At 40.4% G+C, this 13,820-nt stretch overlaps 1 protein-coding gene and 1 pseudogene across 2 annotated transcripts; both read left to right on the top strand.

Annotated features, from left to right (window-relative positions):
* Window positions 1-1,909: 1,909 nt before the first annotated feature.
* On the top strand, window positions 1,910-3,717 carry LOC308079358 (beta-1,4-galactosyltransferase 1-like; annotated as a pseudogene). Its single transcript has 2 exons — window positions 1,910-2,025; window positions 3,036-3,717. The product of its transcript is annotated as a beta-1,4-galactosyltransferase 1-like (transcript).
* Window positions 3,718-7,328: 3,611 nt separating this feature from the next.
* On the top strand, window positions 7,329-10,018 carry LOC308079636 (beta-1,4-galactosyltransferase 1-like; the record flags this gene model as incomplete). Its single annotated transcript, XM_080421188.1, has 2 exons — window positions 7,329-7,444; window positions 9,356-10,018. Exons 1-2 carry the CDS (start codon window positions 7,361-7,363, stop codon window positions 10,016-10,018), a joined length of 747 nt encoding a protein of 248 aa, XP_080277314.1. The 5' UTR covers window positions 7,329-7,360.
* Between the last annotated feature and the right edge of the window lie 3,802 nt (window positions 10,019-13,820).

Genomic DNA, 13,820 nt, shown 5'->3' with positions numbered 1-13,820 from the left:
TCAAGTACTGTAGTTAAGTACAATTCTGAGGTATTTTTTTCTTTACTTGAGTATTTCCAATTTCCAATACTTTGGCTTCTACTCCACTACATCTCAGAGGCCATTTTTTTAATTTTTACTCCACTACAATTATTTGAAATCTTTAGTTACTCGTTACTTTGTAGATTTTGATTATTATTACAAAACATACATTAACCACTTCAGCCCTATATACATTTGTTTCGGCCATTTGAAAATAGCAGATCTACAAACTCACAATGCGTCGCAATAGAGACACACGGCCGGAAGCGGAAGGCCTACAAATCCACGCCCACTTTTGACACTCGGGGTCCGTTAGAACGATGAACTGCAGCTCTCAATGCAATCTCTATGAGAGGCATTGTAAAATACCGTCATTTCACTGGTTAACTACTGAGGCTGTAGCGTTTTTTTTTGTGTTCTAAGAATCTGTCCCATTTGTTTAATTTGTCCTTTTTAATGTCCCATATCTTTCATCTCGATATACTACCCACAATATACTATAATATACTCCATCAGTATGTCAAAATCGCTAGCATCGGAGATCCAGACTTTAAGTGGTCGCATCACGGACGCATCCCTTGAGGTTTTCAATACCCAGAAAACTGGCGAAAGTGGCCGTTTTCAATAGGTTTTGGTCATTATCTCTGGAACAGAATGTCCAATCTGCTCAGTTCAAAGCTTGTTGGATGCGTGACTTTGAGGACATTAAGCACGCAATGACACATTTTCGGGTTATTTTTTTTTTAGGGGAGGCGAGATCTTAGTTGGGCAGGCGACCGCCTCTCCTGCCTCTACAGTGGGTACGCTGTCGGTCGGCGCTCGGCGCTCGTAAAGACAGTGATGTCACTGAAATGCCTGTCTGCTGTCTACCCTCTGCTGTGTTAGCATTATGGGTAACTCGTTAAAGTGGCAAATTAAATGTGAAACACATCAACTATTAAGAAAACAAGAAGATATGTTGACAAAGACACTCCATACATTTGGAAACATATTTTTATTTAAATCAATATCGTCTTCAGTTAATGCAGGATAATTTTAAAAGTAGGCTAACTTTCATATCCTCTCATAGGGAATGCATTGGCAGCTGCAGTTCATCGTTCTAACGGACCTCGAGTAGCGGCGCTGTCTCAAAAGTGGGCGTGAAATTTGTAGTCCCCGTGTGTCTCTATGCGACACATTGTGAGCTTGTAACTGCAATTTGAAAACGTGAAATGGGACATTCTGCATGATGAGTACTTTGATGCGAATACTTTTGTACTTTTACTCAAGTAAATTCTGAATTCTATATTTCTATATTGCATTATTGATACTTTTACTTAAAAAAGTAAATCATTTAAGTACTTTTTCCACCACTACACACACACACACACACACACACACACACACACACACACACACACACACACACACACACACACACACACACACACACACACACACACACACACACACACACACACACCTGATACAGACATATCCTGGGGGGTATAAACATTTAAACATTAACATAAATTACGACCAATGTCACAACCAGCTCAATTGAAATAACTGTCTACTACTGCTACAGAACACAATGCAGGAGCGGCAGTGAATTAGATCGCTGTGATTTCTTTGAACCGACCATTGTTCGAGAGGGAAAGAAAGATGCAGATAAAGCTGGTGATACTGGTCATAATGCTGTTTCAGTTAGTGATATTGCTTGGGTTATGGCTGCGTTCCACGGACATCAAATTTTCCAGATCATATCAGGATACACGCTACCTGAACAAGTACAATACTTTGGCCTCAACGATACCCAGAATAGAAACAAAAGTACCCAGAATGCAAACAAAAGTATTACAGTACAAGAGGGTCTGTCGTCCTGAGAACCCTCCTCACCTGGTGGGTCCACTTCATGTGGAGTTCAACTGGAGCAGAACCATGGCGTCTCTGAGGACAGACTTGAACTCTACTCTACTTGAGGGAGGGCGATACAGACCACCAGACTGTATTTCACATCATAAGGTGAGTACATTAATGGAGGGATTAAAGGAATGGAGATCGAGTAGTTCTGAGTGTGAGTACATATTCTATAATGGATTGAAAGTAGTACAGCTGACTGTACCACGTTCTCCTCTGTCTCTTTCTTGTCAATATGTAGGGTAGATTTGGTTAGTTTCTTTTCGGTTTTTGGTTATACTTTCGGTTTTAGGGTTAGGGTTAGGGTTATGTTATTCAATTCATATTTTTGCCTGATTTGACTGATTTATTATCAAAACAAATATTATTTTAACTTTTTTTTTTTATTATAAATGACTTGGGGGGGGTCCAATCAGAAGCTAAGGGGGGGGGGGCAAAACCCCCCCGTCCCGCGAGGGATTTCCGCGCCTTAATGCAAAGACTTTAGCGTGACGCTCCATATGGGATGCTATCAAGATTGTTTTCAACTTTATGCATGATATCTCCACGAGTACAGTAGGTCAAAGAGACCCATAGAGGGGAACACAAGTGCTACAAATGTCAGTGTTTGCAGAAACAGATGAATTCCTCCCCACACACATTTCTGTGTCACTGCTGTTGTATCACCAACTCACCTACCAGTGAGGAGCCCCCACCAGGAGGACGCAGGGCCTTCATCCCACTCCTCCCACCAAACACTCCCTGCTGACGTGCCGCCCCCAGCCCGTAAGAGTAGGTGCAATGACCATTATCACCCTCACCGCCCTGCTTTCCTCCCCCGAACACGGGCCAATTGGGTTCGCATAGACGCCCGACAAAGCCGGATGCACCACGGACCACGGTGGATTCGCACCCACAACCTCCGTGGTGGTGGGCAGGTACTTCCTTTTATTGACCTGTTTTGTGTTCTGTGTTCCTTTCCTCTATTCTCTCCCGTATTCTCACTTTCTGCACCTCTTTCTGCACCTGCAATATTGAGAGCTCAGACAAAAAAGAGAATTTCACCCACTTTTTGCATTTCTTCACTCTCCCAACTCAGTGCTCAAAAAACATTTAAAAATGCCCTTTTCTTTTAGGTGGCAATCATCATTCCGTTCCGCAATCGGCATCAACACCTGATACAGTGGCTTCACTACGTCCATCCCATCCTGCAGCGCCAACAGCTGGACTATGGAGTGTACGTCATTAACCAGGACAGAGAGGGGACTTTCAACAGGGCCAAACTGATGAACGTAGGCTTTGTCCAGGCACTGAAGGCGTACAATTACTCCTGCTTTGTCTTCTCTGACGTGGATCTACTCCCTATCGACGACCGTAACATCTATGGCTGCTTTGGTAAGCTTTTGGACACCTGTCTGTGGCCGTTGACAAATTTAACTTCAGGTTGCCCTACGCGACCATCTTTGGAGGAGTCGTGTCGTTCTCCAAAGAGCAGTACATGACCATTAACGGATTTCCGGATAACTTTTGGGGCTGGGTGGCGAGGACGACGACGTATACAAAAGAATCACCATAAAATCCATGACTATTTCTCGGCCCGACATGCAGACCGGGAGGTTCACAATGATCAAGCACGAAAGAGACCAGCATAATGACCCTAATCCCCAAAGATTTGCCAAGCTCTCCAAAACCCCATGGACCATGCAAAAAGATGGTATCAACTCCCTTCAATACACCATAAACAAGGTTGAGAAGGATAAGCTCTACACGTTTATCACTGTGGACATTGGCCGCCCAAACTAGATGACGTATAGAGCCTACACCCCATGGACAACATGTCACTTAGTCCGAAGTCTGTGCTCTATAAACTGTGCGACTGCCGCGTTAAAGGGATATTTCACATCGTCTACTCTGGCTTTTGTGAGCCAAGACAGTTTTTAAGTTGCTTGATTCAGTATTTATATATTTTATATTCATTGTATCAGACACGCACCCTTCCTATACAAACTCATTGTAACTTAAAACTCCATTTTAACTTAGATTCATTGAAAACACCTGTTCTTGGTTCTGGTGACAATTTCAATAATTTTACTTTTTCAAGTTGCATTGTCTTAGCAACTTCAACTCTCCCAGTCATATGCATACTGGCGTTACATGAATTATGAACAGTTAATAGGGACAGCTATTATGGACATGCAATAGTGGCATCTGGGCTGTGTAACATTATGAACTCTAAAAATGATTGGCACTGTCATGAACTATTGAATGGATTTGTACAGTATGTTAAGCTCTCTGTTAGTGTGTGTGTGTGTGTGTGTGTGTGTGTGTGTGTGTGTGTGTGTGTGTGTGTGTGTGTGTGTGTGTGTGCGTGTGCGTGTGTGTGTGTGTGTGTGTTTTACTGATGTACAGTATGAGTATATATGTTTGTACCTTTTAATATTGTTGTATTGCGGTATATTGACAATAAAGTCTATTTTATATTCTATTCTATGTCATTATGTTATTCCGTTTTTCTCGTGTTTAAAGGTAGGTTAAGTGATATTCTTTTGTTTAAATAAGTGTTAAATAGCTCTATATTCTGATCGTAATCTATACAGAGTTTGTTCAGTTACAGGAGTTGTCTCTCCAGCTTTTTAGAAAACAAAAAAAAAATCAGGTCGGGAAGCGGGATACCCATTTTATCCAATAAGGAGAGAGAACTCACGCAGGATACAGGATAAACAAGTTAAATTGGAAGTGATGACACAAATAAATGAGCGGACAAAATGGAACCGGAACACTATACAATTTAAGCTGATAAATGGGTACTCTCTCCTGATTGACTGAAATTTGGCCACCCGCCTGAAAATGTATTTTCTGTTTATTAAAGAGGAGAGACAGGGAGACTCCTGTTACTGAACAAACGCTTTACATCGCAATGATTATAGAGCATATATAGAGCTTTAACATTTTAAGCCAAAAAAAAAGTTTTGTTTTAACCAAACAATATCACTTACCCTACCATTAATTATGTGATTGATCTTTAAACAAGGTAAACTTAACTAATAAATTATACATTCACTGAAAATAAAAGATTATGCATGTTCGCATAGACCATGCACTTGAACTCACTAAGCCAAGGGGCCAGGGGACCTCTAGTGGTCATAATGTATAGCAGGGCAACCTTAGGCACGGGTGCCAACATTGGCACAGGGGAGGGTGATCACTGGCACACTGACATATGTGTGAGAGGAACGATGTTTCTTTAAAAAAAAACATTTTTCAATTAAGTCCCCGGCCCTCACATCTGTGTGCAAATTACATCCTGCACATAATTCTACATTCAAACTCTGATCTCTATAGGGAGGCAGAGATAGGTGGGTTATTGCTCTTAGTCTATTCGTCAGTACAATGTCCTGATGTGAAAGAAAATATTTAAAACAAATGTGGTGTCATAAGAACATGTAATGTTGATATGGCACACTGACCATCAAGAAAATAAAAGCATGGCATGACCATGTCAAAAAGGTTGCAGACCCCTGCTGTATACTCACAGGTGAGGATGTCCCTCCAGTCATCTTAATGCAGCCAGGGAACAGCTTTCTTCCAATATGTTTTGTAGTATATTTGATTTGGCCGTGTCTTCCTTTTATTTGACCTGTTCTGTGTTACGAGTTCATTTTCTCTCTATCCTCCCTTCTCTCTTCTAACCGTTTCTGTAACTTGTAAAATTTGAGAGCTCGCACAAAAGATTATTTTACCGACTCCTTTATACCTGTTCCAGCTCAGTGTCCGCCCTGAGATTTGGGGTTCAAAGCCCTGGCCTGGGTCATACCACAGAATGGGACCCCATGCCCCCCTGCTTGGCACCTAGCATCAAGGGTTGGATTGGGAGGCCATAACATACTATCAGTGGCGTATCACACACACGGCGAAACACACACACAAGAGCAAGAGCTCAAGTGTCAGTGTTTTTCTAAGGGAGGCGAGATCACACTTAGGGTGGCAACCCTTGCCTCTAAGGTGAATACGCCTCTGCATACTATACTAGTGTCATGTCCAGGGGGTGTACTTGTACATCATGGCTAGGGGGTATACTTGTAACAGGCTCTTGCCCTGTGGGCCACATGACTAACTTAACACCTGTAATCATGTGATGTGACAGTAAAGTTGATTATGATTATGACATTACATCACATGCACTATATCCCTGGTTTGGTCTCCCTTAAGCCATTAAGACCGGGAAAAGCATCTTTGTCATTTTTGGGCGGTGTATCCGCCCCTATAAGTGGGGTTGGGACACCTCATTAGCTGTATTGTGATTGGCTCATTAGTACACCCCTAGCTGTACTGTGATTGGCTGACTCTATTGGCTGACTCTATTGGCTGACTCTATTCAGCACTGTGATTGGCTAGCGAGACACATGATGACATTAATAACCTATACATAGGATTATGCACTTCGAAAAATCCATTTTTTTCGAAGTGAGCTTCCATCACTATGATGACCACCGCCCACTTCACACTGGGTGTGATTTTTAGATTTCTTTGGCTATTAAAGCAATAGCAGATCTACAAGCTCATAGCGCGGCACCGATAGAAATGCATTCACATTAAAAATAAAATGTACTCTTAAATACTTAAATATTCCTAAAATCAAGTACTCTGATCCTTCAACTCAAGTAAAAAAGAAAATACTGAGCAATCAACTATGGATTAATATTTGACCGTCAAATAATGGGGTAGTTAGTGTACTTTGTCCACCGCTGATCATCTCCTTTTCCCTGCATGCACGTCAACGTGAGAGAGAGCACACACATGACACAGGTACACACACACACACACACACACACACACACACACACACACACACACACACACACACACACACACACACACACACACACACACACACACACACACACACACACACACACACACACACACACACACACACACACACACATCCTGGGGGTTATAAAAAGTTAAACATTAACAGAAATTACGACCAATGTCACAATCAGCTCAATTTAAATGCCTGTCTGATATAGTTTCTGTCGACATGGTGATAACCAACTGAAGGCTACAGAACACAATGCAGGAGCGGCAGTGAATTAGATCAATGTGATTTCTTTGAACCGACGATTGTCACGATTTTTTTTTATCACTAAATTTGAGAGGGATAGAAAATATGCAGATAAAGCTGGTGATACTGGTCATAATGCTGTTTCAGTTAGTGATATTGCTTGGGTTATGGCTGCGTTCCACTGACATCATATTTTTCCAGATCATATCAGGATACACGCTACCTGTACGAGTACAAGACTTCAACAATGCGGCCTCAACAATACCCAGTGACGGCCTCAACAATACCCAGAATGCAAACAAAAGTATTACAGTACAAGAGGGTCTGTCGTCCTGTCCTGAGAACCCTCCTCACCTGGTGGGTCCACTTCATGTGGAGTTTAACTGGAGCAGAACCATGGAGTCTCTGAGGAGAGACTTGAACTCTACTCTACTTGAGGGAGGGCGATACAGACCACCAGACTGTATTTCACATCATAAGGTGAGTACATTAATGGAGGGATTAAAGGAATGGAGATTGAGTTGTTCTGAGTGTGAGTAAATACATATTCCATAATGGATTGAAAGTGGTACAGCTGACTGTACCACGTTCTCCTCTGTCTCTTTCTTGTCAATATGTAGAAGTGTCTCTTTCTTGTCAATATGTAGAAGTGTCTCTTTCTTGTCAATATGTAGAAGTGTCTCTTTCTTGTCAATATGTAGACACCAGTGTCTCTTTCTTGTCAATATGTAGACACCAGTGTTTCTTTCTTGTCAATATGTAGACACCAGTGTCTCTTTCTTGTCATGTAGACACCAGTGTCTCTTTCTTGTCATGTAGACACCAGTGTCTCTTTCTTGTCATGTAGACACCATTGTCTCTTTCTTGTCAATATGTAGACACCAGTGTCTCTTTCTTGTCAATATGTAGACACCAGTGTCTCTTTCTTGTCAATATGTAGACACCAGTGTCTCTTTCTTGTCATGTAGACACCAGTGTCTCTTTCTTGTCGATAAGTAGACACCAGTGTCTCTTTCTTGTCATGTAGACACCAGTGTCTCTTTCTTGTCATGTAGACACCAGCGTCTTTTGTTGAGATTCTGAATTCTTAACTCCCCTGAGTCCCCATCTTTAAACCGATCCAGTGACTTTGATTGGTGGAAGGCTGAGCATTGATCAAGATTGTAAATACCATCATTTATTTATTTCACTGCAGATAGTCTACTTATTACATTAAAATCCTTAACTCTTAAATTCAATTAATTATTTCAATGGACTAACATCGTGTTTTATTTGATGGCCTTCCTGCCCTGGCATTTGGCCTTTGTGCCCTATAAAAATTACGAAATTCCAAATTAATGAAAAATGACGAAGTTCATGCAGGCCTGATACAAACTAAAACTATCCAAATATATTGGTCTGTTTGATGGGACTGTGAAGTAGCTTCCTCTTATGCGTCAAACATACTGAGGTTTTATTACAGTGACAGTCACACCAATAAATCCTCTGTATGTTTGTCTTTGGTGCTCGGTTGGGTCAAGTCAGCTTATTTCCTGCTTCCCGAAGTGCATGACCGGAATAGGTGTGACAAATCACACTGATCAAATGTTAATATGATTGGGTCCAATGACGCAATGCAAATACACATAACGTTATGTCCATGCTTTGCATAGCAAAGGTAAGTATGTCTTTGTGAAACATTAATGATGAAATATATATAGATAAATAGATATCAGACCAAACAATCAGACATCAATCAGGCATAACATTGCCAGGAAATGTCATGCCTGATTAGGCTAAAGCAGGGGTCTTCAATGTTTTTCAGGCCCCCCCCCCCCCCCCCACTGTCAATACTTAAACTTGACCTTTGGTTCGGTAGTTGGTCTGCTCTTTTTTCCCTGTAGCCGATCTACAAGCCGATCACATGACTTACAAGCTGACAACGCGTCTGTGACGCGTTGTGAACTTGTAGTTCGGCTATTTTCTGCAAATATTCCCCGCAGAATAGGGATTTGAGGGTTCAAGTAGTTAATAAACTACGAAATAAAGTTCCTATTACACAAAGGTTTGGCATCCCCCCTGCAGTATCTCTGCACCCTGTTGAAGACCCCTGGGCTAAAGAAAAGAACAGTCAGGCATGACATCATGAATCAAGACAATCAAGAAAGGGATTTATGTCACTTACTCATACAGGTACAAGCAGTGAAAATGTAGGTGAGACTGGTGGCGCTATAACAGGCCAATCTTAAAAATTACAGGCAGAGGTTCGGCTTTGGCATCCAGGGAGTGTGTGTGCTCAGTTTCGCAGTGACCGGGCCAACGGTAATAGAGATTAGCTGTTCACAAACAGACACACACACACACTCTAAAAAAAGAACATTTCACCCACTCTTTGCATTTCTTTTCTTTTAGGTGGCAATCATCATTCCGTTCCGCAATCGACATCAACACCTGATACAGTGGCTTCACTACCTCCATCCCATCCTGCAGCGCCAACAGCTGGACTATGGAGTGTACGTCATTAACCAGGACGGAGAGGGGACTTTCAACAGGGCCAAACTGATGAACGTAGGCTTTGCGGAGGCAATGAAGGACAATTACACCTGCTTTGTCTTCTCCGACGTGGATATAATCCCTATCGATGACCGTAACATCTATGGCTGCTTTAGTAAGCCCAGACACCTATCTGTGGCTATTGACAAATTTAATTTCATGTTGCCCTACGCAGCCCTCTTTGGAGGGGTAGTGTCGTTCTCCAAACGGCAGTACTTGACCATTAACGGATTCCCAAACGACTACTGGGGCTGGGGCGGCGAGGACGACGATATCTACAGTAGAACGGCCGCAAAATTCACGTCCGTCTCTCGGCCTGACATGGTGACTGGGAGGTTCAAAATGATCAGGCACGACGCAGACTTGCATAATGATCCGAATCCCCAAAGATTTGACCAGATCGCCAGAACCAGATGGACCATGGAAAAAGATGGGTTCAACACCCTTGCATACACCGTCAACAAGATTGAGATGGATAAGCTCTACACTTTTCTCACTGTTGACCTTGGCGGTCCAAAATAGATGATGGTGTATGGAGCCTATATGCCAACACAGTGGCGGATTTGACAATTTGGGGGCTCCAAGTTTGCCCCCCCCCCTACAATACTGAGAAGTACAATGATAGTCTCTTTCCAGGCCTTTACAATGGGAAAGATAAATAATATAGTATACAATGTTCCACTTTTGTCAAGTAACTTTCAGTTACGTCCTTCTTCTGTCCATTTAACCCTTTATTTCTGCAGGTTATGATGTACAATATAATTGCACACTTGATTACTTGAGATAAAAACAATCAGTAATCAGTAATGTTTTTGATTCACTCAAATCATTTTAGATTTATATATATATATATATATACATATATATATATATATATATATATATATATATATATATATATATATATATATATATATATATATATATATATATATATATATATATATATATATATATATATATACTCTGATCTGTGCTTCTGGGGGGTCCCTAGAACAACATATTTTGAGATGGGGGTCCACAGCCAAATACATATCATTTTGGGGATCCTTGACATGGAATAGTTGGAGCACCACTGATATGCATGTGTTAGGATTCAGAAAACATTTGTAGAATCCCCAGAAGCACAAATGCTTGCTTTAAAAAAAAGTGTTCAAAGATTTGCACACATTCTCACGATTTTTCAGAAATAGCAGATCTACAAGCTCATAGCGCGGCACTCGGTGCCACGCTATGAGCTTGTATATCTGCTATTTTTGAATAGCCAAATAAATCTAAAAAAGGTATTGAGAGATTAACCCGCATATAATGCAGGGCACTGGGATAACCTGGTCATCATTGTGTTAACTGATTAATCCATATGAGACGGGGAACGCATCTGTGTCATTTTAAGATTTCTTTGGCTATTCAAAAATAGCAGATATACAAGCTCATAGCGCTGCACCAAGTGCCGCGCTATATGAGCTTGTTTGAAAAATCTTCAACATAATGTGCAAATATTTGAATAAATATATATTTTTTAAAGGAAACATTAACTCAAATCTTTGCTTCTGGTGGTCCCTGGAACAAAATATTTTTTAGATGGGTGTCCGCGGCCAAATACATAGATTTTGGGGGTCCTTGATATGAAAGTTTGAGAACCACTGATATAGAAACTATATATTTTTTTAAGCTGTAGGATTTAGAAGACATTTGTAGAATCCCCAGAAGCAAAGATTTGATTTGATTTTTGATTTTTTTTAAATAGCAGATCTACAAGCTCGTAGCGCGGCACTCGGTGCCGCGCTATGAGCTTGTAGATCTACAATCTTTGGATAGTCGAAAAAATTAAAAAATTTGTAGCCTAAATGATTCTTTACAGGTCTAAATGTGTTAAGCAATTTTTTTTGTCCTTCTACTGCTTTTAGGCATGATTATGAAAATGCCAATTGAAGTAAAGATTATTGTTTTGGTAATTTGTATATTTATGGATTATGGAATGATTCCTTAAATCCACGATTCGGTTCAGTCCTCAAGTTTTGACTCACGGTTCGATTCATACCTTGTTTGTTGTTTGTTTGTTTGTTTGTTTGTTTGTTTGTTTGTTTGTTTATTTATTTGGTGGGGGGTGTTGAATAATTAAAAATATATTGAAAAAAGATTTTGAGCTTGTAGATCTGCTATTTTTTAATTGGAATTCAGATTTTGTTTGTGCTATTTTCAATTGGTATCCTGAAAAGTAATTTTTTTACTTAATTATCCGCGATATATCAGACCATTCATTGGGTGTTATCAAGACATACTGGCCTACCAACGGAGATGACTTAAAAAGGTTTCGGACCATGACGGAGGCACGCAGTCTCAAGCGAACTGGAGCCACGTGAGGAACCACCGAGGGAGCCGGTGGTCTGGCAGCATTTCTGCTGTGTCGTTTTTTTGTTTTGCAGGTTTCTTCCCTTTTATTTGGGGTTTTTCTTACTTTAATTCGGTTCATTAGGTTAATTCGGTACAAAATAATGTACTCCATGAAGTGTAGATGTGTGGCAAAAAGGAAACGTCGCAGCTGGCGGGCGCGCAGAACGGTGGATGCATATTTATAGCAGAAAGAGGTTCACATTTATAGCCGTATACTCATTCAATTCTGAACCGATTCTTAAAATTGAAAATTCTCTATTAGCTGTGAAGGGTCTTCTTTCATGTGTATCATGATCGTTTCGCCATCAAACAATATCAAGCAAAAAGGAAAGCGTCCTTCTTCTGTCCATTCAGAAATGGAAGAATCGTCGTCCTAAAACACCCTCGCCCCGGGTCAAATCCGGCGGCCTCGCTCCAAAGGTTCAATTCCCTGGCCGGGCAGTACTCAAATGTTTTACTTAAGTAAAAGTATCAATACTGACTGCAATGTAGAAGCACTCTGTTACAAAAAAAAAGTCCTCCATTAAAAATGTACTTGAGTAAAAGTACAAAATTATTGGTATCAAAATATACTTAAGGTACCAAAAGTAAAAGTGCTAAAATGTTTGAAAATAGCAGCTCTACAAGCTCACAACGTCACATGATGCGACGCGTTGTGAGCTTGTAGATCGGTTATTTTCAAATAGCCTAGGTATAAAATAGGGCTAAAGTGGTTAATGTATGTTTTATAATATAACAATTTATATCTGCAAAGTAAACTAGTAACTAAAGTTTTCAAACAATAGTAGTGGAGCAAAAGTACAATATTTGCCTCCAAGATGTACAGTAGTGGAGTAGAAGTAAAAGTACAGACAATTGGAACTACTCCAGTAAAGTAAAAAATACCTCAAAATTAGGTACAGTACTTGATACTTGAGTAAGTGTACTTAGTTACTTTACGCCACTGCGGCCGGGTCACAAAATGGGACCAATTGCCTCCCTGCTTGGCACTCAGTATCAAGGGTTGGATTGGGGATAAGTCCCTGCGACGTCCTAGCATCATGTCCAGAAGGTGTACTCGTCCATCAAGCCGCCTCAGGCTTCAGAAACAGGAGAGTCTCCTGCACTATGGGCCGCATATTAAATTGTTCATAGGGTCAATACGAGTAAATAAATATATGATAACCTTTCCACAGGAGCAGCTTTTTCATGGTTATCACACATTTTGTTATTTTCCCCATACGTACATGACAGGTGAAAAAATGACAAAATTAAAAAAATTGTTATCATAATGAAACTTCCCCAGTTGATTACTTACATGAAGACAATGATTTATTGTATTACAAGTTTTCTGAAATTGTATATTTAAATATGCAAATGAGGCATTTAGTCCATGAGCCAGAGCCCCAAAATTGAGCCAGATATTGAATATTCCCTCGTTAAAAACCTTTGACTCCAGCATCTTAACAAAATGAAATAAGAATGTTGTCCAATGTTCCAATGTTGATTCTGAAAATTTTCCTAATGCCTAATTTGCATATTTAAATATACAATTTCAGAAAACTTGTAATACGATAAATCATTGTCTTCATGTAAGTAATCAACTCAGGAAGTTTCATTATGATAACTCTTTTTTAAATTTTGTCATTTTTTCACCTGTCATGTACGTATGGGAAAAATAACAAAATGTGTGATAACCATGAAAAAGCTGCTCCTGTGGAGAGGTTATCATATATTTATTTACTCGTATTGACCCTATGAACAATTTAATATAGGTATGGTTTTGCCCACTCTTTCGATAATGAAATCTTGTCTGGCTCATGTCGTGCACCACTTCCAAAAACCTGTCAGGTAGCTTAATGTGCTTTAACAGCTAGAAACCCCCAGGTCAGAAGGACCTTCAGACCAGTAATATCGAGTGGCGACAACGATATCCGGATCATGGAGCTTC

This window comes from Gymnoscopelus braueri (assembly GCF_963280865.1).
Source record: "Gymnoscopelus braueri genome assembly, chromosome: 23".
Classification (NCBI taxonomy): Eukaryota; Metazoa; Chordata; class Actinopteri; order Myctophiformes; family Myctophidae; genus Gymnoscopelus; species Gymnoscopelus braueri.
Note: the sequence above shows the minus strand (reverse complement) of the source record. Positions and strands in the feature narration are given on the sequence as shown.